The sequence below is a fragment of the Dermacentor andersoni genome, chromosome 5, assembly GCF_023375885.2.
Source record: "Dermacentor andersoni chromosome 5, qqDerAnde1_hic_scaffold, whole genome shotgun sequence".
Lineage (NCBI taxonomy): Eukaryota > Metazoa > Arthropoda > Arachnida > Ixodida > Ixodidae > Dermacentor > Dermacentor andersoni.
The window spans coordinates 178,890,908-178,913,122 of record NC_092818.1 but is presented as its reverse complement, the minus strand read 5'-3'; the positions used below and the strand labels follow the sequence as shown (position 1 = coordinate 178,913,122).

General features: G+C 46.1%; 1 protein-coding gene across 2 annotated transcripts; it reads right to left on the bottom strand.

Moving 5' to 3' along the window:
• Positions 1-2,393: 2,393 nt before the first annotated feature.
• On the bottom strand, positions 2,394-21,785 carry LOC126531670 (L-asparaginase-like). Of its 2 annotated transcripts, XM_055071370.2 has the most exons (11): positions 21,382-21,785; positions 15,263-15,380; positions 14,519-14,630; positions 13,192-13,317; positions 12,130-12,213; positions 11,252-11,378; positions 9,893-10,005; positions 7,512-7,697; positions 6,958-7,071; positions 5,668-5,820; positions 2,394-2,710 (listed from the first exon to the last, which is right to left on the bottom strand). In XM_055071370.2, the coding sequence occupies exons 1-10, from the start codon at positions 21,542-21,544 to the stop codon at positions 5,707-5,709; spliced, it is 1,257 nt and encodes a 418-aa protein (XP_054927345.1). In that variant the 5' UTR covers positions 21,545-21,785; the 3' UTR covers positions 2,394-2,710; positions 5,668-5,706. The 2 variants fall into 2 exon arrangements, with proteins under 2 accessions (XP_054927345.1, XP_050035272.1); XM_050179315.3 differs by lacking the exon at positions 2,394-2,710 and having other exon boundaries at positions 5,521-5,820; positions 21,382-21,784.
• Positions 21,786-22,215: the final 430 nt, after the last annotated feature.

The window sequence follows — 22,215 nt, the reverse complement described above, 5'->3', positions numbered from 1 at the left end:
TGCATCATGAATGTATTTTCTGCCATACGTCCGCGGCGTCTAACCTAGTTGCCGTAGTAATGAAATTCACCAGCTGCCGTTTCACGCAAAAATCATGCTAATCATCAGTATTCTGTCATATTTCTGCTTCGAGAAAAGCAGTGAAAATAACGAGTGTGACTTCAAATAATTACGCAAGAATAAAACACAAGATTGAAGATGTATAATGTTGTTTTCCGCACCGCATTTGCTGATTGATTGATTGATTGATTATTTCAAGACAATATATGATGACTGCGTGACGTACGTACATGAGACAGATTTTCGGTAGACAACTTTATCGTAGTTTCCCGTGCCAGAAAATTCCCTGGGAGAGATCTGGTGACATTTCATTTCATTTATTCAACCTTAAGGGCCCGAAGGCATTACATAAGGGGGGGGGGGGGGGGGGGGGGGCGTACAATAATGTTGCACAGCTTCATAAGAAAGTAACATAAGAAAGTGCACATTGGTTGTAATATGTACACAAATCAGAAAAAATTACAAGAAGTAAGAAAAAGGAACATATAAACAGTGCCAATGAGGCGATAAATAAATATTAATAAGACTAGTGTGGTGGCTGGAGGCTTTTAGGAGATATGGGGACTTCTTGCAGAGTAATCTTGCTTTAAGTGTGCCTGAGGAGGACACTTTTCTTCCGTTTAACCATCGCTTAAACTTCCGTCCAAATGGATTCATAGCATCCGACACGGGCCCCTAATGGCGAATGCTAAGGTTTTTTTTTTTCGTTTTTTTTATTTCTTTTTTTGTCCCGTGTCACTGGGGTGTACGTAACATGAAGTTTGCCGCTTCTCAGTGCGCATTCGTCGCTCTGCCATTGCCGGGTCGTCGGTGACCGGAGGAGAACGGGCCACGTGGGCACACTCAGCGTATGGGCTGCCCAGCCATGAAGAAGTTCAGTATAAGCTGCAAATAAATATTTTACAAAAAAGAAAGCGAATTCGCTGTTACGTGTCATCATTCATTGGTCTGTGGCCACTAAATATGCGTCTACCTAAGCCCTCCTACCTTGAAGGTACACGATCGGTGCGGCGTTGTGGTCCATCTCACGCTTTGTGCATTCCCGTCAGAAAAAAAGAAAACAATAAAAAATAAATTATGGGGTTTTACGTGCCAAAACCACAATCTAATTGTGAGGCACGCCGTAGTGAGGGACTCCGGAATAATCTTGAACAACTGGAGTTTTTTAACGTGCACCTAAATCTAAATACACGGGTGTTCCCGTTATTGCGTACTGCAGGGTAGCGTATAGTACTGCTGCCGAGTTGTAGCGACGCCTGCCTATCGAAGCTCGACCGTCGTTACTATTGGGTAGCGTGGCGTTGTCGGCGGGCTGCAGGCATCCGGTAGACCATGGCAACTGGGCAAGGCCGAGACGGTTTCTAGTGCGAAACTTGCACGCTTTATTGAAAGGTTGATGAATATTCCCGCATGATGACAACAGAACGAAGTGATCAAAAGTACATTTCGGAGCCCCTTAAATAGGCTCTCTACAATCGTGGGAGGGATCTTGCTTCCGTCGACGTCACGTGACCGGTACAGAGTCGGATTGACGGAAAAAGGGCCCCGCCTCCGGTTATACCACGCCTCTGGTGGTACCGAGCCTCCTGGAATGGTAGACGCTTGTCCGTCTCTTTTGCGCGTTGCTGGTTCGTGGAAGTTCTCCTGTAGGGTTTGTCCGTTCGAGGAAAGGGTCCCTCTAAAGTCGCACACACACACACACACACACACACACACACACAAAAGAGGCCTGTAAACACTGCGGGGCTTCCGGCAGACACTCGAAATGGTCATGGCGAATTAGGAAGTCACGCTTCATTTCCAAGGGAAAGGAAGGGCTTCCAAAGGAAGGGAAACGTAGCAGAGGGCGGCAGAAAGTTAGGTGGGCAGATGAGATTAAGAAGTTTGCAGGAACAACATGGCCACAATTAGTACATGACCGGGGTAGTTGGAGAAGTATGAGAGAGGCCTTTGCCCTGCAGTGGGCGTAGCCAGGCTGATGATGATGATGATGCTTCATTTCGACGAGGCCTGGTGGGTGAAGGTCGGGTGAGAGAAAGTCCTTTCTGCACGAGGTGCGGGACGCCAACCGTGGCAGGAGAAGTCACGCCTCATTTCGACGAAGAAGGTCGGGTGAGAGAAAGTCGGGTGAAATTCCTTTCTGCACGTGGTGCCAGACTCCAACCGTAACACCGTGTACAAAAGTTCGGCAGCACGTATTGCACAGTATGAGGGTTGATTCTGAAGTCTTTCTTTAGAGTCCGTTGGAGGACATCCCGAAATAGGATGGAGGGAAACGTGCTTTGCTCCGTTTGTCCCTAGCCGAGCTGCACTGAACGACAGCGCGGATAGGATAGGATAGGAATAAACTTTATTTGTCCAACGGTTGTTGATGTTGGTGCCCGGGGCTAGGCTGCCAGGGGTCCATCGCCCGAGGAAGATCTTTCGAGATCCTCGGCAACGGCCCTGGCCCGCTGGACGGCCCACTCCTGGTCTTCGGGTGCCTCATGGGCACCCGAAGCACATGGGCCATATCGGCCGGTTCGTGCTCGCACCACGGGCAGCCGGGCGACGGGTGCAGCGCGGGCCACAGGCGGTGCAGGTGGTAGGGGTTTGTGAAAGTGCCCGTCTGCAACCGTCTCCGGTCGACCGCCTCGTGGCCTCTTTGCAGCTAATAAAATGGAACATTGTATTATTTTCCGTGGAGAACGGCATAAAATATTCTCGCATTAAACATTTGGCCAGAACTCGTCTACGCTGACTATCCAAGTGTGCGAATAGCCGAAACGTGTCACGTGTATGAGGCGTGTACTGCAGCCGAGCTCCTCTCGCGCTTCGATGATGATTTATTGGCATCTCCATCGAAACAATAGTCGCATAAACTGCTTAAACTAATCAGGTAATCTATGCATGCTTATCGCCCTATCATGCTGCCTATATATCTCTGCTCAGTCTTTTCTCTCTACCTTAGAACCTCTATACCAAGTGTCATTTTTTAGCTGCACCAAATTAAAATTTTCCTATGGCAGATAGCACAATTCTAATCATTGAGATAAATTACTTGATAAGATGGCCATTACTCCTGCGATAAATGAAAAAAAAAATATTTGAATAGCGTAATTACACTAATTAACTTTTTAATTGATTACCTTATAGCCCATATCCACATTTACGAGTTGTAGCTGGTGAGTTCGCAAGGCACTTGGTTCGAATTCTCAAAACTACACCACTTTCGAGATAATTTTCAAAGGGTCCGACGAAATGAATTGTCGTTCGAATTAGTTTTGTGCTTCAATGCACGAAACGGCGTTTTCTTTACATGTTCCTAGTGGTGGGCAGCGCAACCCGGACGAAAGACAAAACGAAGCACGCGATACGAGCGCAGTCTTTGTCTTTCGTCCGGGTTGCCCTGCCCACCCCTAGGAACATGTTCAGTCACCAACTCGCGCAGCTCTGCGCTTGCTGTGTTAATTCAGTTTTCTTTAAAAATAAGTGCAACAACAGTGCATCTCTACCGCAAGTTTGACGGCGCATATCTCGAAGTCGGGGCTGTCAAAATTCGTTCTAAGTTGAAATACCTTGCAAACTCCCTAGCTACAATTCGCATTATGAAATATCTTCCATAGAGTAAATAATTTAAATGTCAATTGGCGTAATTAAGTTACCTATATAATCAAGCATTTTGATCATTTGTGGAAGTAATGGCTGCCTCATCGAGTAATTTAGTGTAAGGGTTGAAATTGTGCTATCTGCTAAAGGCAATTTTAAAAACTTGGCGCAGCTAAAAAAAAAAAAGTACTGTAGTATCGACGTTGCATAGTTACCTGTGCCTATAACAGACGCGATCCTATTAATCTCTTCCCTATTCTTTTTTTCTACCAGTACACTAAACGTCTCTTGCTGATCTCGACTACTGACTGGCGGATACTTCCATCTGCTTTGAATCCTATCACTTCTGGAAGGTGGACGTTAGCTACGGGTCTCATTAGGGGAAGACTTTCGCACTCCCTTAGGTTGTGTCTAGTTATCTCTGTATTTTTACTGCAGCATACACATGCCTTATCCTGTAGCGAATACTTGCTCTAATCTTACTCAGCCAGCTTCGGCCTCAAATAGCAGGGCACAATCATTTGCTTTAATTTTCCTTTGATTTCTTTCTGGCCATACTTGTAAATCTCCATGGTCCCTTATATTTCCATCCTTTGTATCAAATTTGCTGTTTCGCTTACTTTCTTTTTGGCGACTCCTGGTTGTCTGTTCACATTTTCCAGTACCCTGCACTTCGTTGCGAACTTTCTTGCCTCCCAGTCTAGCATTTTGCCTATGTCACCTTAATCTTTTCTCTCTTCGATAAAACCGATTTATCTACGTTGTACATGTATTTATGCCTCTGGACACAGAACGCCTCACAGTTGCTTGTGCCTATGTACCTATACCGATGCCTGTGGGCACAGCGCACCTTCTGGCGGCGACACTGTGAAGTCCACGCATACCCAGTGACACACATGGCCATGCGAATGGCGCGCATTTTTAGTGCGATGCCTAGATAACTGGAAAGAAAACTCATCTGACAATGTAAACGATGCTGTTCGTATTGATATTCACATTAAGAATTCTGGCTGTGCTATGTAGACGTGCATAAAGGGTTTCTACATCTTGGACTCTCCGTCTCCCACTGAATAGAAGGCACCCAATGCAAAGATGTGTTATATGTAGAGGTAGCTGTCGTGAGCCAACGCTGTCCTAGGTGTGTTTGTGCCTTCCAAGCAAACGATCCCCTCACTCGTTGCAAGTCCACATCACTGTAGCGCCTGACGAAGGCAGAGGTCATGTGAGGTGTTCTACCTGAAGCATGGCGGTGGGTTTCTTTAGGAGTACGCTGACAATTTGAACCTGTAACAGGTTATGAAGCTCAGAGGCTATGTGTCTTCGTACGCCCGAGAATGAATGCCAGTCACCAGTTTATCCTTATGATTCGTAACGATGTCCGGCAGGTCATTTAGGCCCTTCCCTTGCGTCAGTGGTCGCTTGACAAAATATGCAACAATGTTTATCGAAAGCAGTTTTGGGACATTGCCACGCATAGATGTGGGAACATGTCATTTGCAGTGCTGCAAGGTCGTGCACCTAGAATACCTCTAACCTGTCGACATCGTCATGCATCCAGTCTTTTCTTCCCCCGTGCAGAGTAGCACGCTAGAGCACACGAGCTCAGACAGACCTTTCCTTCAGTAAAATATCTCTCGCTTTAACCTACTTTGACAGCAAGAAAGGAGCTGTCATAACCACAGTAATGTTTTAAAAATGTGCCGATTCGCAGCTGCATTAGAATGAACGCGGCGAGAATGAATATTCCAAGCTTGTCGCCTCACCCAAAAGTTTAGTCGAGGAGGGAACATGGCTGCCGACACTTCGTGAAAGATATCTGTAGAGCGTTTTACATTGTTTTATTAATTTCGGACTTCTCAGAGAAGATGCAAGTGTGTAAAAACCTGTTTTTATTGTGACTCGCGGATATATATATACAATATATAGAGATAGAGCAATATATAAACCAGTCTAAATAAAAGTATATAGAGATAAATGTATATAGAGCAACGTGCATGAAAAACTATGCACTAGACTTACTATACTGGTAATTTACTGAATTGTGAAAGCGAACGAGCATCAGCGAATGAACAGAGCTTTCCAAGGTCCCATCAGGTTGAGTATCTTGTACTGGTCTTCCCAGCTGTCACCTGGTCCGGTAGTCAACTCACCGCGCAGGCTTTCCTGCAGCTTCTGAAACAACGAAAAAAGAAAGTGTTGTTTGAACTTTTCCAACGGAACAATAAGTGCTGTAGTGCCCCTTCGGAACTCTTGCGCGTACCTATGTACGATGGCATACTGTATGCAATTTCGCTAGTGTACATGCCATGCTCGCGAGAGCTGCTACGAGAATAGTCCGATGAAGCTCGTGAAATGTATGTTGGAAGTCGTGTAGAAGGTGACTTGGGCGCGTTATCCGAGTCAGAATTTATAAGATAATGGCGCTGCTATTCACTGCTGAACACGAATAGACTTTCGCTATCGTAGGTGAGAAAAGCGCCGAGTTCAAGTCACTTGCCAGGTCAGGGGCCCGTTGAACCGAAAGGCCGGCTCTTCTCAATGTATAAAGGAGTAGGCATTAAATTTAATTTCGTTATTTTTTGCTCGCGTTAGATGGAGGTCCAGGAACTCTTAGAAAAATACTGGCAAGCCTGAAAGTGGCCTTGAAGTTTGCTATAATAGCTTTTTAACGAGCCAGTTGCGGTATCGTATATTGTCTATTAGTATCGTATTAGTCTATTAGTCTATTATAAATTATTGAAGGCATCCTGAAGCTGGTCACTATTTATGCTACGGGTTCGAGGTGCACGATCTTGCCATTAACACAAGTCGAAAATGTCATGTCAGCACGAAATGTAATAGATGTCCCGCTAACAGTAAAACACCATGCTGTACTGTTAAAGTTATATTATATATCTGAACCTTCTGACACATCTGGCGGGTATATATGTCCTGGTAGTTATCTACCATCACGAAAGGCAACCTGGCTGAGGCTTCATATATATATATATATATATATATATATATATATATATATATATATATATATATATATATTACACATATATACACGGTGCTGTATCTGCATCGTGTGCAGTGAAGGTGCTTTGGGAAACGGTTATGAAGAATGCCTCGGAGGGGGTAGGCAGGAAGGCAAACTTTATTTAGGTCTGAGAAGAGACTCCGAAACCCCCCTTACGAGGGAGGAGCCGCCACGGGTGAAGAACAAAAAAGAAAAATTATTAGAGAGGTGGTCATTTTTGACGTAGGAATATGTTTGTCATCCCGGAGTACTTTCGCTTAGTTATTTCAAATTCGCTGTGGCGTTACCTTTTTCTTTTCCTCGAGAGTCCACTCGCTCTTGGAAAGAACGTAAGCCAGCTTCGTCAACGCTGCCTCCGGAGTCATGTCGGCACCAGGAATGACGCCAGCCTCGACCAGTGCCTGAATTTTTTTTTTAATTATGAAACATTACAAAATATCTGACATTGGTAGCCACTCAGATTCTGGAAGGCGAACACCCAGCACATGGCGGAGTGTTTTTTTTTTTTTCTTGCAAAAATTTTGCCGGTATAAATGAAAGCTTTCCGTTCTAACACGTACGTTACTACATTCTGTCTCGTCACCTTTGTGCACTGCAAGGAATGACGCTGCGAGTCACGTCAGTCGATCATGAACGAGAACCATAAAGGATTGGCGAGCGTGCCTCTGCAATCGCGCTCCCAAGACGTAGGTTCTACGTTCTTATTTTTGGCCACCTTGCTACCTCCCCTCCTCTCTTGGCCTGGTGTAAGGTGACAACATCGAAAATGGTCTCCTGTACCTCCCTATACCTTTGTTTATTCACTGTGCCAGAAAAATCTAACTGGCGACAGTCAACTCACATTTCCCGTCTCGTAGGCGGGATCCACGGATCCATGCTGGCATTGGGAACAATTGAGGATGAGGACTCCGCGTTTAGCAGCGCTGCGGAGGGCATCCATGATATCCGTACGAGCCGTAGGCGCGTTGCCAGCCCCATAAGTCTGAAGCACGACGCCTGCAATGGGGGGTTTCAGGGACCACTCCACCTGCGCAAGCATAGTAGGATAGGGACTGCTGATGCAGTCGTCTATTTCCTTCGTCAGGCTTACCACAGTGGCTTCGTCAGGCTGCCACTACAGTCAGTGTACCACCACATTAATCTGCTGTGAACTGTTTGTCGGCGTCCAGCAGCATGGAGAGAAAGCCCTAGGTTATGAAATATTTTAAGATTCTGGCCTCCATGTGTCATCCAAAGCCGCTGAAGCGTTGTGAAGCTTTTAGGAAATAAATCGATGTTGCTAAATGCTCTCTGCACCCTGTCGTGTGAGACCACGAGAACTCCGACATTTCACTGCATCATTTTATTTATGTCACCTCTTTCTTTCCCGATGTAGGGCATCAAACCAAGAGCAACCAGAGCGTAGTGGTAAGCCCAGAAACTTGACTGGAAAACATCCGTAAAACGCGAAACACTGCAGCGTAGAACACAATCCTTAAGGGCCGCTCACCACATGAACACTGGGGCAGACGCAAAATAATCAAAGAGCATGATCGTGCTCTGGAACACGGTAGAAAATGATATAGATTCATTCCCACCCCACACCCGAGCAGGGGGATGCCGTGCTGACTAGCTCGGACCCTTGTGACCATGCAGCAACTGGTGCGGCGGCCCCGAGAGACAGCAAGAGCCGCAGAAGCGCTGGACTGAGGGCGCTTTCCCGCACAAGCAGAAAGACACCTGCTTGTCCTTTCTTTTTCAGATAAATGTATTTCCTCCTCTTCCTTTTCTCTGCGCACTCGACTGCACGACATGGGAACAAACAGACAAAACGGAAGTACATCTTTTGCTACGGTACGAAGTAAAATGAGGACACACAGGCATTCGGCTTGTAGGTTTTATTTCTCTATACTTTAATTTGTATGTTAAAGCAAGAGATCAAACAACTTCTGTTGCCTTGAATAATTGACTCCCCGTGGTGTCGTAGTGGCTATGGCGTTACGCTGCCGTAGGTGCGGTATCGGATCCCGGCAGTTGCGGTCGCATTTCGAGGAAGGCTAAACGCAATAACGCCCGTGTACCATGAATGGGGTGACCGTTAAGAACCCCCAAGGGGATGAAATTAATTCGGAGTCCTCGACTGTGGCGTGCCTCATAATCATCATGGTTATTGCAGGGACAACTCCAGAATGTATTAATGCAAGCCTTGAATAATCCCCAAAGTCCCGTGTCACTGTCAGGGGCGACACCGCATTGTCAATTACGTAGGCGCACTTGTGCGAATGACGTCGACTCTCCAGCTTATAGCGCGGCGTCTGCAAGAAGGGCGCACGGCGTTTGGTTTAAAATTTAAGCTGTTTTCGCAGCGCGCAGCGGGGCAATAGTTCGCGGACATAATCGTTAGAGCCCATTGCATGCAGTGCACTTGTCAGCTCCAAATGGCCAGACCTGGTGAGGGGCTCGTTAAGGGCACCTTCGGGGGTATCACATAACGTGAAAGCAATTACGTCAGTAAGAAAGGTCATCAGAACAAACGAAGAACAGCAACAAAGAGACAGCAAACGACAAAAACATAACGCTTGCATGAAAGGTCTTTCAAACGTTTCGTACAATTGGGCACTTTGAAAAATAGAAGGGACATGCGCGGAAATATTTCCGCCGCGGCAAGTCCATAGTGCACAGTCATGGAATAGCAGTGGTGAGCTTCAGCATATATATGAAGGACATTAGGCGTGCCAGTTTTACGACGTCGGATCCTCCTAGCCTGGTGCGACGATCGAAGTCTTATTTACGTGGGCCAACGCTATATACGACCCATCCGCGTATCTTTTATATACGCGCACCGATGCACTGCGTGTCAATGCGTGCCATTAGGGTTTCGCGCAATGTTAACATTCCTCGAATTCAGGCGCGACTGACCGCCCTGGGCTGTATGCCATGGAGTGGACGACAGGAGATTTTGTTTTACAGTGAATCTTTTAAGGGCTAGTTCCCACAGGATCGTGTCCGTGTGTAGACACAAAACCACGAAGATAGTGCAACGCCGGGCCGACTCGAGGCGGACGTGCAGTTCGCCATTAAGGGGCCCACATACACGGCTTCGCTGGTCATCCTTCACATAGTGGAAGGGCGTAGAGTTTTTCTGTCTGAGAGTTCGAAACAATGCACTGTAAAGGGGCATGGATTATACTGAAGGCCCTCGATTGCGTATAGTAAGTAAACTTATGAAAGATGGCTGCTTACCAGTTCGGCAGTGATGCTGGGAAAGAGACGGAGTAGACCCACGTCGCGGTTCAGAGTATCGTGGGCGCGAAACTCCCCACCCTTTGGGTCAGGGAGAATCAAGCGCCAAGTAACTGGGGAACAAAACAAAAAGAGGAGGGAAATGGCGGCAAGGAGTTTACTTAGGCACACTTTCAAAAAAAAAAAAAAAAAAAAGTAAGCATGCCTGCACTACAATCATCGAACACGTTTATAAAAGGTACACTTTATCCGTATTATGTGCGTCTTGCCTTAGAAATGTTAGTCTCGCTGTTGGAAAGCTTGATAACCATTCGAGTAATGTGGGCGTAGGCTCTTTAGACATAGAGGTTTATTAGACTGATACCGCAAACATGACAACAAATATCTGCCCCGTGATGCGTCTGCAGAATTGTCGCGTCAGCTATGTGTTAAATCCATTTTACAATATTTCTTTTCATGTTGATCGGGTGCTTCGGCAGGTGGTGAAGCGTTCGAATGAGTAACTCATACCTGTGTAGGTTAGTCGAGCAAAGCTTGAATGGCGCATTAAAGGCTTTGCGTGCCGTCAAATGGGTGCCAGCCAAATGTGCTTAATGCCGTGCAACTGAATGTTCTGTAGAACGGACGAAGGAGTAAATGGATATTGTAACCTCTCATAGCAGGTTTCTGGAATGTCGCGCCACATGCCGGTTTAGTCTGAATCGGCACTGGACACTTAACTAGAGATGAGATGTTATGTCATGTGCAGTCTCGTGCGACAATATCATCAGCACGTTGCCATCATCACGATTTACACAGGCTCTTTCTCACGCATAGGTCACACCAAGACGAACTTATGGTTGCACGCCATTCATGTGTGCAAATCGGAACATTAACCTTCGTAATGCGGTCTGTTGTGGAGATGTGCACAGGAACCAAGAAATCGAGATTACCTGGTCAAAAGATACGAAATTGGATAAAGTAAGGATATAAGCTATACCCCCTCCCCTCCTCCTTGACGGTAGCTGCGAATTTTTTCAAGTTAAACATAATTGAATTGAATTATGGGGTTTTACGTGCCAAAACCACTTTCTGATTATGAGGCACGCCGTAGTGGAGGACTCCGGAAATTTCGACTACCTGGGGTTCTTTAACGTGCCCCTAAATCTAAGTACACGGGTGTTTTCGCATTTCGCCCCCATCGAAATGCGGCCGCCGTGGCCGGGATTCGATCCCGCGACCTCGTGCTCAGCAGCCCAACACCATAGCCACTGAGCAACCACGGCGGGTCAAGTTAAACATATTTTGCCGTGGTGCGGCAAATAAGCAAAATAATTTTCGTTATCTTCATTACCTCAACAAAGTTGAAAGGTGACTCACTCTCGACGTTGATACCAAGGGTCACAAGAGGCGCCATATTGAATGACGCGAAGGCATCAAGGTGGGAAATGCTGAATTTGCTCACGCGGTTCCCACGGAAGAGTTGATTGTGGAACATAAGTGTAACCTAGTGGAGATAGGAAAGAGGAAGACAAATGTAAAACGTTCTTTTTAACAGGTTTTGACTTGGTTTACGCTATTAAGACGAAAATTTACAGTGTTAGCGAATTCTGGTTCCAGAGAATCATACGCGGCAAGCCCTCGAACAGGAGTTGAATGTGGCCTTTATACGAGCAATGAAAGCCTACCGTGACTTTTCCGTAGTCGGTACATTCGGAAACCATTTGCAAGTAGTGATATGCGTAACGTTCTGGCTTTGCCATAAATAGAGTTTTGTTTTTCATATAAAATAAGGCGGACACGTTTGCCAACAGCGGCATAAGCTGCCTGACATTGAAATTCGACAGCCCCAATAAATACAAGCTTGTCCTTTCAGATTATGAAACGAAGACTATATTGTTAAGAATAGTTAACTGTCCGTTGCAGTTGTACTGATGGCTATATATTGTGTCCGGCTAACTTTAATTGATCGGATGAATGTGCACTGCACAATGAAAAACATGCTTCTTGGTGCGTAACAAAAAACGCAGTGTTGCTGTCGCGAATATACAACATGGTCGTAGTGCGACTCGTGCGTCTTTCAAGTCATACGTAATCACCTTGTTGGCTTTTTTCTAGCTACACCACTCGAAACTGAAGCCAGAGTGCATCGTTGACGAAAGTCACATTAACAGCATATTACAGACTAAATCCAAGCGTTACTAGCCTTTATGATAGTGTTAGTACAAAAGCGAAACACTGGTACTTATACGGCTCACTTCAGGCACGACGTAGTTCCCAGCTATAATGAGGGCGTTCAGCAAGTTGTCTCTTCCGTCGCTTCGGGGCTCGAAGACTGGTATCTGCATGGGGAAGAGCATATAGGAACGAAAGTTTATCTACCAAAGCTTTAATTAAAGCGAGGCTGAGAGAGACGTCACAGAGACTTGAAATCACATTAGAGTGGGGAATTATTATTCTTTAAGAAAACCGCACATGCCTTTCTCTTAGCAAAAAAGGATGATTATTACCGAAATAAAAACGGCGAGCCATCTGTACGTACATTAATTCATGCAAGTTGGACAGGTGCCATAATTTACAATGATCAATCAATCAATCAATCAATCAATGTGGTTTAAGCTTTTATGCTATTTTCTTACATTACATTTGTTGAATACGCTGTAGCGTGCGCAATTAGCGCTATTATTCCAGTAAGTGATCATTTCAGATGAAGCGGCGATAATTGCGATAACAAGAAAGCATCGTGGAGTCTACGCACATGGGTTTTCTATAGAAGTCGTGCCATCCCTTCCGCAAGTCATCATATCCTTTTTTTTTATTCTTAGTGACAAGATTACAGGACTGCTGTGTAAACGTGATGGTTTTTTTTCAAGAGTAAATTTGTTGCCTGGACGGCTGTAATTTTGCAATAACACCGACGAGAATCGTAGGCTGTGAATAATGAAATGTGAGTTTCTTAACAAGGATGTCCCTCGAGGCAAAATGGCACATGGAAGTATTTAAGTGACACACAACACTCGTAAGAGTGAGCAGTGTGGGATAATTCGCAACGCATGGTTGGACGGCTCTGAAACGTACGAAAAATAATTCTCAAAAACATGTTTTAATACAGTCAAACATTTGGCATGTCTCCAAAAATAGCACTTCCTGCATTTGTTCCCTACCAAAATATGTCCTAAAAGAATTTTTCATAGCTTTGTTCGCGAGAAGCGTTGCTTTTAAATGGCAATGTAACGGGGAAAGCATAGTGAACCCTGCTCTAAGGTATTTATGCGCTCAATAAAAAAAAAAAAAATACGTATTTTGTATGGAAAGCGTACCTGGGAGCCGGTGACGACGACCGATTTCCCGAGGCTTTCCAGGAGAAAGGAGAGTGCAGAAGACGTGTACGCCATAGTGTCCGTGCCGTGGAGCACGATGAAGGCGTGGTAAGAGTCGTAGTATTTCTGTGCGGAACAAGAGTTAAACGCTAATGTGGAGAGAAAGAATGGAAGAAACGCGCGAACGGCAACACGACGCTCAAGGCAATATGCCAAGAACAGTCGCTTTGAAAATGAAGAAAGGTTGAGTATAGTTCGAGTAGTAGTAGTAACTTTAAAAAGAAAGAGAAGTTAGCCCCAGCTTATGCGCTGGGGTCGAACTCTGCCTTCTACTCTGCAATCTGCACATGTGTAAGGACGATGAAAGATGGATGCAGGATGACGACAAGAATATTGGTGCGATTATGCTAGTCGTCAACACAGCAGAATATTTGAACTCTTTAGGCTCAGATGATCTTATTTTGGTTCTTCCGTCCCCACCCGAGATATATTACAATAACAGTACGAGCCGCGCTACAATTTTGACATGGCACATGATTGACAATGAGAATTAGCGTGGACTGATCTAGTTGACATTTGCGAGGAAATAGAGAAAAAAAAAAAAAAAACGCTAACAACCAGCAAGTCAGCAAAGTGAAGTCGAAGTCTATTGTTACGTAGGATCAGAAAAAAATTCTTGCTTATTTAGCGTTGTTGGGCGTGTTGGTAAACTGAAAGAATATTTAGCGCCAGCAAACAAGGACGGGAGGGAGGCGACACCATAATGCGTGGTGTCGTCTCCCTCCCGTCCTTGTTTGCTGGCGCTACATATGCTTTATTTAGCGCATCTGTTGGTAAATTATTGAGCATATTTCCGCGAGCTGCAAAAAAAGACGGGCGTGAGAAAACTTTAGCACAGCTTTGTCGAAATGCGGCACATTCAGAAGCGAGGCGACTCTGAAGTAGGTATCTAGTTGCATTGGTGATTGTTTACCCGTTTTGCGGAACTTGCGCTTTAAATGCATTACCATGTTTTATACATATCACTGGCTACAGTCGCTCATCAACAACTAGACGGATGAGCGGGAATTAGCCTCATGTAACGAAACTAACTGCGCGTCGTTAGGCGAAATGCACCTCCTTTATTTTGATTAAAAGTGGACGATAATGGAGTCATTTCTGAAGTGAGCACAACTGAGGAGGCAGAAGGCACCGTCATACGCTCAGAATTGTGTCACCTCACCACAGGACTAAGAAAAGGTTCGCCATAAACAAGTTGACTTAAAGCAAAAATGTGAAACCGTGACCCACAAGAAAATGAGCTACAATGGCTGCGGTTTAAATGTACCTTTATGTCTCTAGCAATCTGCAACCAGTCGTCCATGGTGGCGTTGGAAGAGTCCAGCAGAGGACTGTACTCCGAGATCGTGTAGATCACTCGTCGTGGATCGCCAGTAACGCTGCGCCATAAGGCAAAATTCACAACGGTAGTTTCGGTGAAACAAGGCCACACGGTTGTACAGTTTTTCAATGAAAAGAGGAACATGAAAACGAACTGCAGCAGTGGGAACCATTAAGTATATCACAAAAGGAGACATGCAAAATGAGTACTCAAGCACCCTCGAGCATCACTCGAACAAAAGTTTAATCCGCTGACGCTTCACGAACTGGATTTTGGAGAATGCAAATATTGATCGAATACGCATAATTTTCACGGACGGCGAGTGCGAAGTAGGTATAGTGCGAGGGAGTGTGACGACCGGGCATTCATGCTGGTTTTGAATGTGGAACGAACAAAGATGCAATGAATAAGGGCTAAGAACATTCTGTACACATTGTGGGACGTAACCGATATGATGGTGCGCGATTTAAGGTTTCAGTTTCGGGACTTCTTGAAGCACTTTCAGCTTAACTTGTCAAGGCGTAGATGCCCGGCATCTGTCGCACAGAACGAAGTTTTAGATTCTATGGGGAGCTTCACTTGCTGCAAACTCGAATGATTAAGGGTGACAAGAAATACGCGCAGAACATTATAAAATGGTCTTGCAAGATTCTATTTGAAATTACTTTCTGTTAGCGAGAATCAACTCACGGCAGGACCAATGGAGGCTTCTCGCAGTCACCGAAGTGCTCCTTGGCATACTCGGCATCGTGAAGCTGTGGAAACTCGCGCAACCGCTTGTCCAGTATTCCTGGCGCCGGCTTGAGAACTGCGAGTCACAAGTGAGCATGCAGAGCTTCGGCGCATGCCCAGTTACGTTACGTGTTAGTCACGTGTTGTTGGGGTGATATCTGCTCCCCTGCAGCTAACATTCAAGCTGTGAATACGGCCTACCACGCAAAGTACTGCCAATTACAGAAGTAACCGCTAGGCTAATGCGCTCTGTTATTTCCCGGGCAGTGACCAGGAAAGATTAAAGAATGCGATACACACAGACACACAGACACGCAGACACACCTATGATCGCTGTAGCAACAAAGACGGGACTTTTTGCTACATGACCTGGGCTTTGAAATATAGGAAGCGTGTAGCGACGGTGATTTATAACCGGAATAATGCAGTTTTATTTTAGTGGTGACCGGATAACAACGTTTTCGAATACGAATCGAATAGCGTTTGGCGCAGCATAGCGTTAGCTGCTCTTGCACCATGAAACCACATTTAACTAACGAACGAACTGAATACGAATAATTAGACTCCATTATTGAAGCGAATATTCAAGCACAGACGCATATTTACAGCAGATATATTCATTTCGGTATAATTGTGTACCATTTCTGTACCGATCGACTAGTGTGCTAAAGTAGGCTATCAGTAACAAAGGACCGGTTTTATACTGAATAAAAGAATCCGCAGCCACCTCTGCCTGTGCTATAAGCGTTTCCTTATAATTCCTCTCCTCGTGTCCGGGTGGGGGCAGTTCAAAAATAGGCTACACGCCCATTCGCGCGTCGCGGCATTTTGTAAAGCTGCTTTTCAAGGGTGTAACGATCGAGACAAAATGCAGATGGTTGATCAATTACGTGCAGTGCAGTCGAAGCTACGGGTCGCATGCATCAGCCAGCAGGGAACGACAGCCGGCTACCTGTCTCGCCGATAGTTCGTTCGTCTCTGGTTCGAAAGAAGGATCACGGGCGGATGAGGGGGCAGACAATGGGCGGGGCTTTTCCTTCAGCGACGCGCATGGCCGGTTGCTTCGGACCGACTACGTAGCTTTCGCTGCCCTGCAGGGAGTTGGTAAGACGAAGCCGGCAAGCTGAGTGGTGAACTCCACTTTCTTTGCAGAAGTATGCTCGGTCCCGAAAAAAATTAAATATTCTCTTGTTTAGTCTTGCTCAATCTCCAAAAATCAAGAAAGATGTAACAATATGATCACTAATTGCTAGTAAAATAAAAAAAAGCGCACGAATAGCCATACAGCTTTATAGCTGGGTGCTGTAAGAATGGTTGCGAAAGAAAGTTAAAGTGTGGAAAAAAAGTTCTGAACAGCTTTTGTGCCATATACATTTCAAAGGGCCTCTTGCAAGAAAAACTTCACAGATTGTAGCGTAAAAAATAAAACTGCTAAATGACTAAGCTGCCAAAAAAAACCGAAGCAGAGTATAACAAAAGTCATAGGTTATGTAGGCTCCTAGGCGAAACCGAAAACTAATTGTTTCTTCATCGCTCCGAAAACTTGTTCATTCCCGATTATTCGCGCTGCATGTTTTTAACGGATGGAGAACACCGACAATACTAACATTCGGTTGTTCCGAAACATTTGGGTGGTTTCGAGGATTCGAAAACAACGAATATTTCATTTTCGAATTCGAATTGTTGGTGTGCATTATTAGACTCATTCGAAGCTGCGAATATTCGCCCTCCGCACCTCCTCCCCGTTATTTATTTTTACTCGCTGCAAACAGTAGTGCCAAGAATCAACGAACAACAACAACCGTGTGAGCAACCGTAGAAACCCGGTTATGACGAGTGTTCCAGTAAATGGGCAAAAGGAGGCATCAAGCCGCATACGAGTTGGCGTATTAAGGCGGAAGCCTTTAATGGCTCATTGTCAAGGTCATCTGCCGTTAGCAGGAACTGTCACAGCTTTCAGGCCTTCTGATTGGTCTCCTCTGTGTCGTGACGTCACTATCGCTAGGCACAGGTGTGCGCTTCCTGATTGGCTCACGTGCGTGACGTCACTGTCAAGTGCGGGTGTCGGGGTGGTTCGGCGCCGCGCGGGATGACTCATCACATCGGCAAGCGTGGCGGCGTGTGTTCGACGGTGCGCCCTGACGTCACTGTCGTCAGGCGCTTGAGGTGGCCTCCCGAGTGGGCGCTGTGTGGCCTGACGTCACTGTCGCGTGGCGACCATCTGCTTGGGTGTGGTGTGGCGGCGGCGGTGGCGGCAGTTTACTTTGCGGTATCGTGTGCGAAGGATGCCTCGTCTCGCCAAACCAGTGTCTCCCAACACGCAACGTGCGGCAGCCGCTGAACGCAAGCGGCGCTCAAGAGAGCGCTGAGCGTATACGTCGCATGCATCAAGGCGGCGCGGCGCGTCCGACACCACAGTCCAGGGACGCGACGGGCCGACGCAAGAGAGGCAATGCGTTTGAAGCGACTCGCTGCATCTCCGGGTACCAAGGCAAATGAAGCTCGGAAGCGCCGTCACCGCCATCTTGCCGCGGCAAGCGGAGCATTTATAAGTCAACCGAACGAAGTGGATGATGAGGATGGCCAACTGTGTACACCCCGACAGCGCCATGGAAGACGCGTCTCCTCCTGATCCACAAACGGCGCTGCAACAGTTCCAGGCGGAAATGATGTCAGGCTTCCGCCGTTTCACACTTCAGTCTCGACAAGGTGTATTCCGTTTTTTGCAACCGTCAGCGGGTAGTGGTTGAACTTGTCCGTTCCTTGTCTGGGACAACTGTTCTTCACAAGAAACGCAATACAGAGGAATCAAACGATTTCCGATGTGGAGACAATATCTCCCTCGTTATTCGTAGCATGCCCAATATGTTCCCATAAAGCTAGACCTTGAAGAAATAACAGGAAGTAACGAAGACGACTCAGTATAATATCAAAGAGTATAGCTGGAAATGTGTAATGGTAGGACATACGGTGGCTGGAGCCAACAAACCAGCTCCGCAAGAGAACGCAGCCAAATGATTATTATGCCACTACATGCTTTCGGGGCCAATACGTCGAAGGAGAATTCTGGCATTGAGAGACATGAGACAATTTTGACCCTCAATTCAATAATTTTCATTACGATAGCGCCAATGGATAATCGCTTAGAGCGTTTATATGGTATTTGATCTCAAGAGGGCACAAAACGTCGCCTGAGGACTAATACTCTCGTTGAGCGCCGTGCAATTGCGACACCAAGTTTTCCTTTTTTTTTCCTCTTTTTTTTTGCGGAAAGCATCAATGATATAGCTAGACGAACACCAGCAGTCCGTCCAGAATGTGCAAGTGATAAGTGCACGAAAAAGGCTATTCTTGGAAGACGTTATCGGTGGTCAACCTCCCGAGAACGTCGCCAATGCTAGCATTGTGTCAAGCCAGGAGAAGTTATCAGTGAGGTCATAAGTTATCAGTGAGGTCATCAGTGAGGCTTGACGTGGCTCAGGATGCATCTAGGACGGCGACCACTACGCTATCTTGTTAGTCGTCGAGTGAGTCCATTTACAGAAAAAAAATTAAAGCACGTTTGTAAAATCTTAACTGGGCAAACTGTTTAAGAACTTCCCAAGGCACGCCTGGTGCGCCATTCAACACAATCGCTATAAATAAAGAAGCTACAATATCGCTAGCGAGAAATGCATTTCAAGAATCTCTGAACTCCAGCGCTCATGCACGAGTACACCAAAACAGCAATTTGTCATAAGCAGAAAATCTCTCAAACAGTAGTTTTTTTTTTTCCGAAACGGGCACCAACTGGCATAAACAGAGTTCTAGTAAAACCCAGAGGAATTGTTTTTATCTTCAAGGTCACTTATCAACCAGCGCGCACGCTATACAGTCGAACAGACCGGATGACGACCGAGTGAAACAACAACGGCACCGCGCCACACGGGGAACGCATCGCTCAAAGACGAGTCCCGACGACAGGAAGCAGACAAAGGGAGGGTGCGGGGAGGCGTTCCGCCTCATTCAGCCGGGCCCTTGCCGCCGGTTCTTGCTGACGTTACGATTCTACGAGCCGAGTAGCGGCATCAAACGACGAACACTGATGCACGCTTGGGAGAAAAAAAAAAAATACGGGAGCGGAAATGAGTTTTTGTACCAACTACGTTACAGTAGCTGCAGGCCACAGAGAAAGGTAACAAAGGAGCTGAGACTTGGAACAGTTAAAAAATGAAAAAAAGCATACTATTACACACAGACATATATACATACATACATATATATATACACACACACACACATAAGTATGTGTGTATGTGTATGTAACAGCCTTATCTATGTGCACAATAACAGAAGGGTAAACATAGAACCGAAAGCCACAACATGATTCGCTTCATAACAATTTTTATTTTGGTGTTATTCATACTATACGTGTGTACAAACTGAAATCCAATGATCAGGCTTGACAAGGTCTGCATCGCCAAACATTGGCAAACAGGGCACGCTATAAATACAGGACATGAGCAAAACAAAAAGGTAAAAGCGTATAGAAGTCAGGTGTCTCACTTAGAAATAGAAATAAGCTAACCAATGAAATGAGTAAAAAAAAATAAAAGATCATATTAACCACTCGTTGTGCTGCAGACTTGTCACAGAAACAAATGCACGTATAAACGCCGACACCACACTGAATTGCGCATCGTTTCACGATTCCAAGTAGCAGAAAAAGAGATTCTTTTCTATTCTGAAAGAATGAATGGTGGCTTCACGCACTCGCTTTCTTCTTACTCTGGAATGAAAGACTTCTATAATCTTAAGTCCCACAAGCCTTCTCCTTTGATAGAACCCCATTCCCGAAATTGACTAGCGTCTAATCCGCTGTATCGGCAGTGCACTGCAATGTTTAACCGGGGCGTCGTAGTGGATTCATGCAAAGTGCCAATCTTGCTAACGCGAACTGGTAATCTTACCGCCAACTTTTCTCTGCGCCTGCTGACTATAGATGTGCGGTTTGGTTCGCAACGCGCAGTAATGCGCGATGAGCGTTCGGCAATGTTGCAAGTAACTTTGCGACGAATTGCTTACGAACGATTTCTCTTCCTTTCACAATAAGCGAAATAAGGGATATTAGTCGCTTACAAAGAGTGATGTTTCATACATTGGGTAATGTGAGCAAGAAATACGCAAGGGTACCGTAAGGATCGACAGTTAACATCCGACTTCGTGACCGCAATCTTTTTCTTTAGCAACATGTGACGACTCGAGCCTTCGTCATTCAAGAGATTTGTTGCTAGCCAATGTTCAATTTGCGAACTTAGTGTTAAAACACCGAAATTTCTCGTAGCCAGACAATCGTAATTAAATAGCATGGTATGTTAGTTAATGCAAGATTGTGGATTATTTTGGGCTATTAGAAAGCTTTGAACACCGAACTTCGTGCCATCGTGTCGTAGACAGTGAACCATGAAGGTTCCGGATATACGAATATGCCTGTGCCGATTCTGTCAGCTGCACTTTGAGCAAAAAAAAAAAAAAAAGAGTTTACTGCTGTCTGATAGTGGGCAGACGTACTTTAACGTGCGCGGGCGCAAGAAGAAAGATGTACAATGGGCGGCTGGGAAGCAAACAGTGTGTCGATTAATGATCGAATGAATTCAGAGGTTAGAACCAGTTTACAAACGAACCATAAATTAGAAAGCAGGTTACTTTAAGCCATTGTCTAGAACATGCACTTCAGTAGGAGAAACACTAAGCCCAAATAAAACGAGAGGAAAGTATAGTATAATCACTTCAGTGAGAAAAAAAGAAGAGGCAAAACGAGGGCAACGCAACTCGTTTTTGCGCAGACACCTAACAAAATATTAAAAAGAGAATGAAAGCATTACACACGCAAGCTAACACACGCCACAAATACTGTAGCTCGGTTCGGGTATATTGCTCCGGGTAGACTGATAATCGTGTCGCGCAAGGAAAATTGGGAAACTACTGGTTTTGAAAGCACTGGCTTTGACAGCTTGACAAACGTGCGAGCAGAAACGGCAAAGGCGCCGTCGCGCGCTCTCAACTCGAAATTACAGCAGCGGGCCGTTCGAACAAACCTCCGTCTTTGTCCCTGACCATGCCGATGGTCCCTCCGGTGTAGATGACCAGCACGAATGCTTCGTCGTTGGTGGCAAATTCGCGCCACGCCTCGTCATCGTCGGTCAGGGAGTGCAGTGCCTTGGGCACGTACGAGGCGTCCATCGGAGAGACAACAGCCATGGCGGAGAGCAGAGGAGCAGCAGCTGGCAGCGGCAACACGGTGGCACAGGGGCAGCAAGTGGCGCGACAGCTGGTTTCTTGCGGTTATGTATACAGGCAACGCCTCCCTTAGGTCCCGTGCACGGACCCGCCCCTCTGCTGAAGACGATACGGCGCGTCGTTTTCTTTGCCACCGGCCTAGGCGAAGATATGCGACGGGGCGTCGGCACCAGTTTCTTGTTTTGCTTTTGCTTCACGCTCTGTTCTACAAAATGCAGGGCTGCAGAAGCGACGCATGGCGTACGCCGCGAAATCAGCTTATGGGGGAGGGGAGAGGCGGGCGAGGAGGAGCCGAGGGCCTTTCGCACGCGGTGCTGCGGTGAAGCTCTCGAAATTCCATAACACTCTCACTTTTGGCGCAGATTTGGAGAGCCGCTTTCTACCAATGTTTCTGCCGATCGCATGACGTGTCATCGACAGTGATAGGCTTCAGTGCCATTCGTTCACACGCCGATCGGAAGCAGATGATTACCCTGACGGCGTCGCTTGGTAAAACTTATGCAAATACCACGCACTGTGGGAATCGTTGTACGCAAAGCTTTTGTGAGCCAGCAAGGCAAAATGGTAAATTACAACAACAGACGAGCTGCAGATTTCAGTGACGAACACGTCCCCCAGCCACCACATTCAGC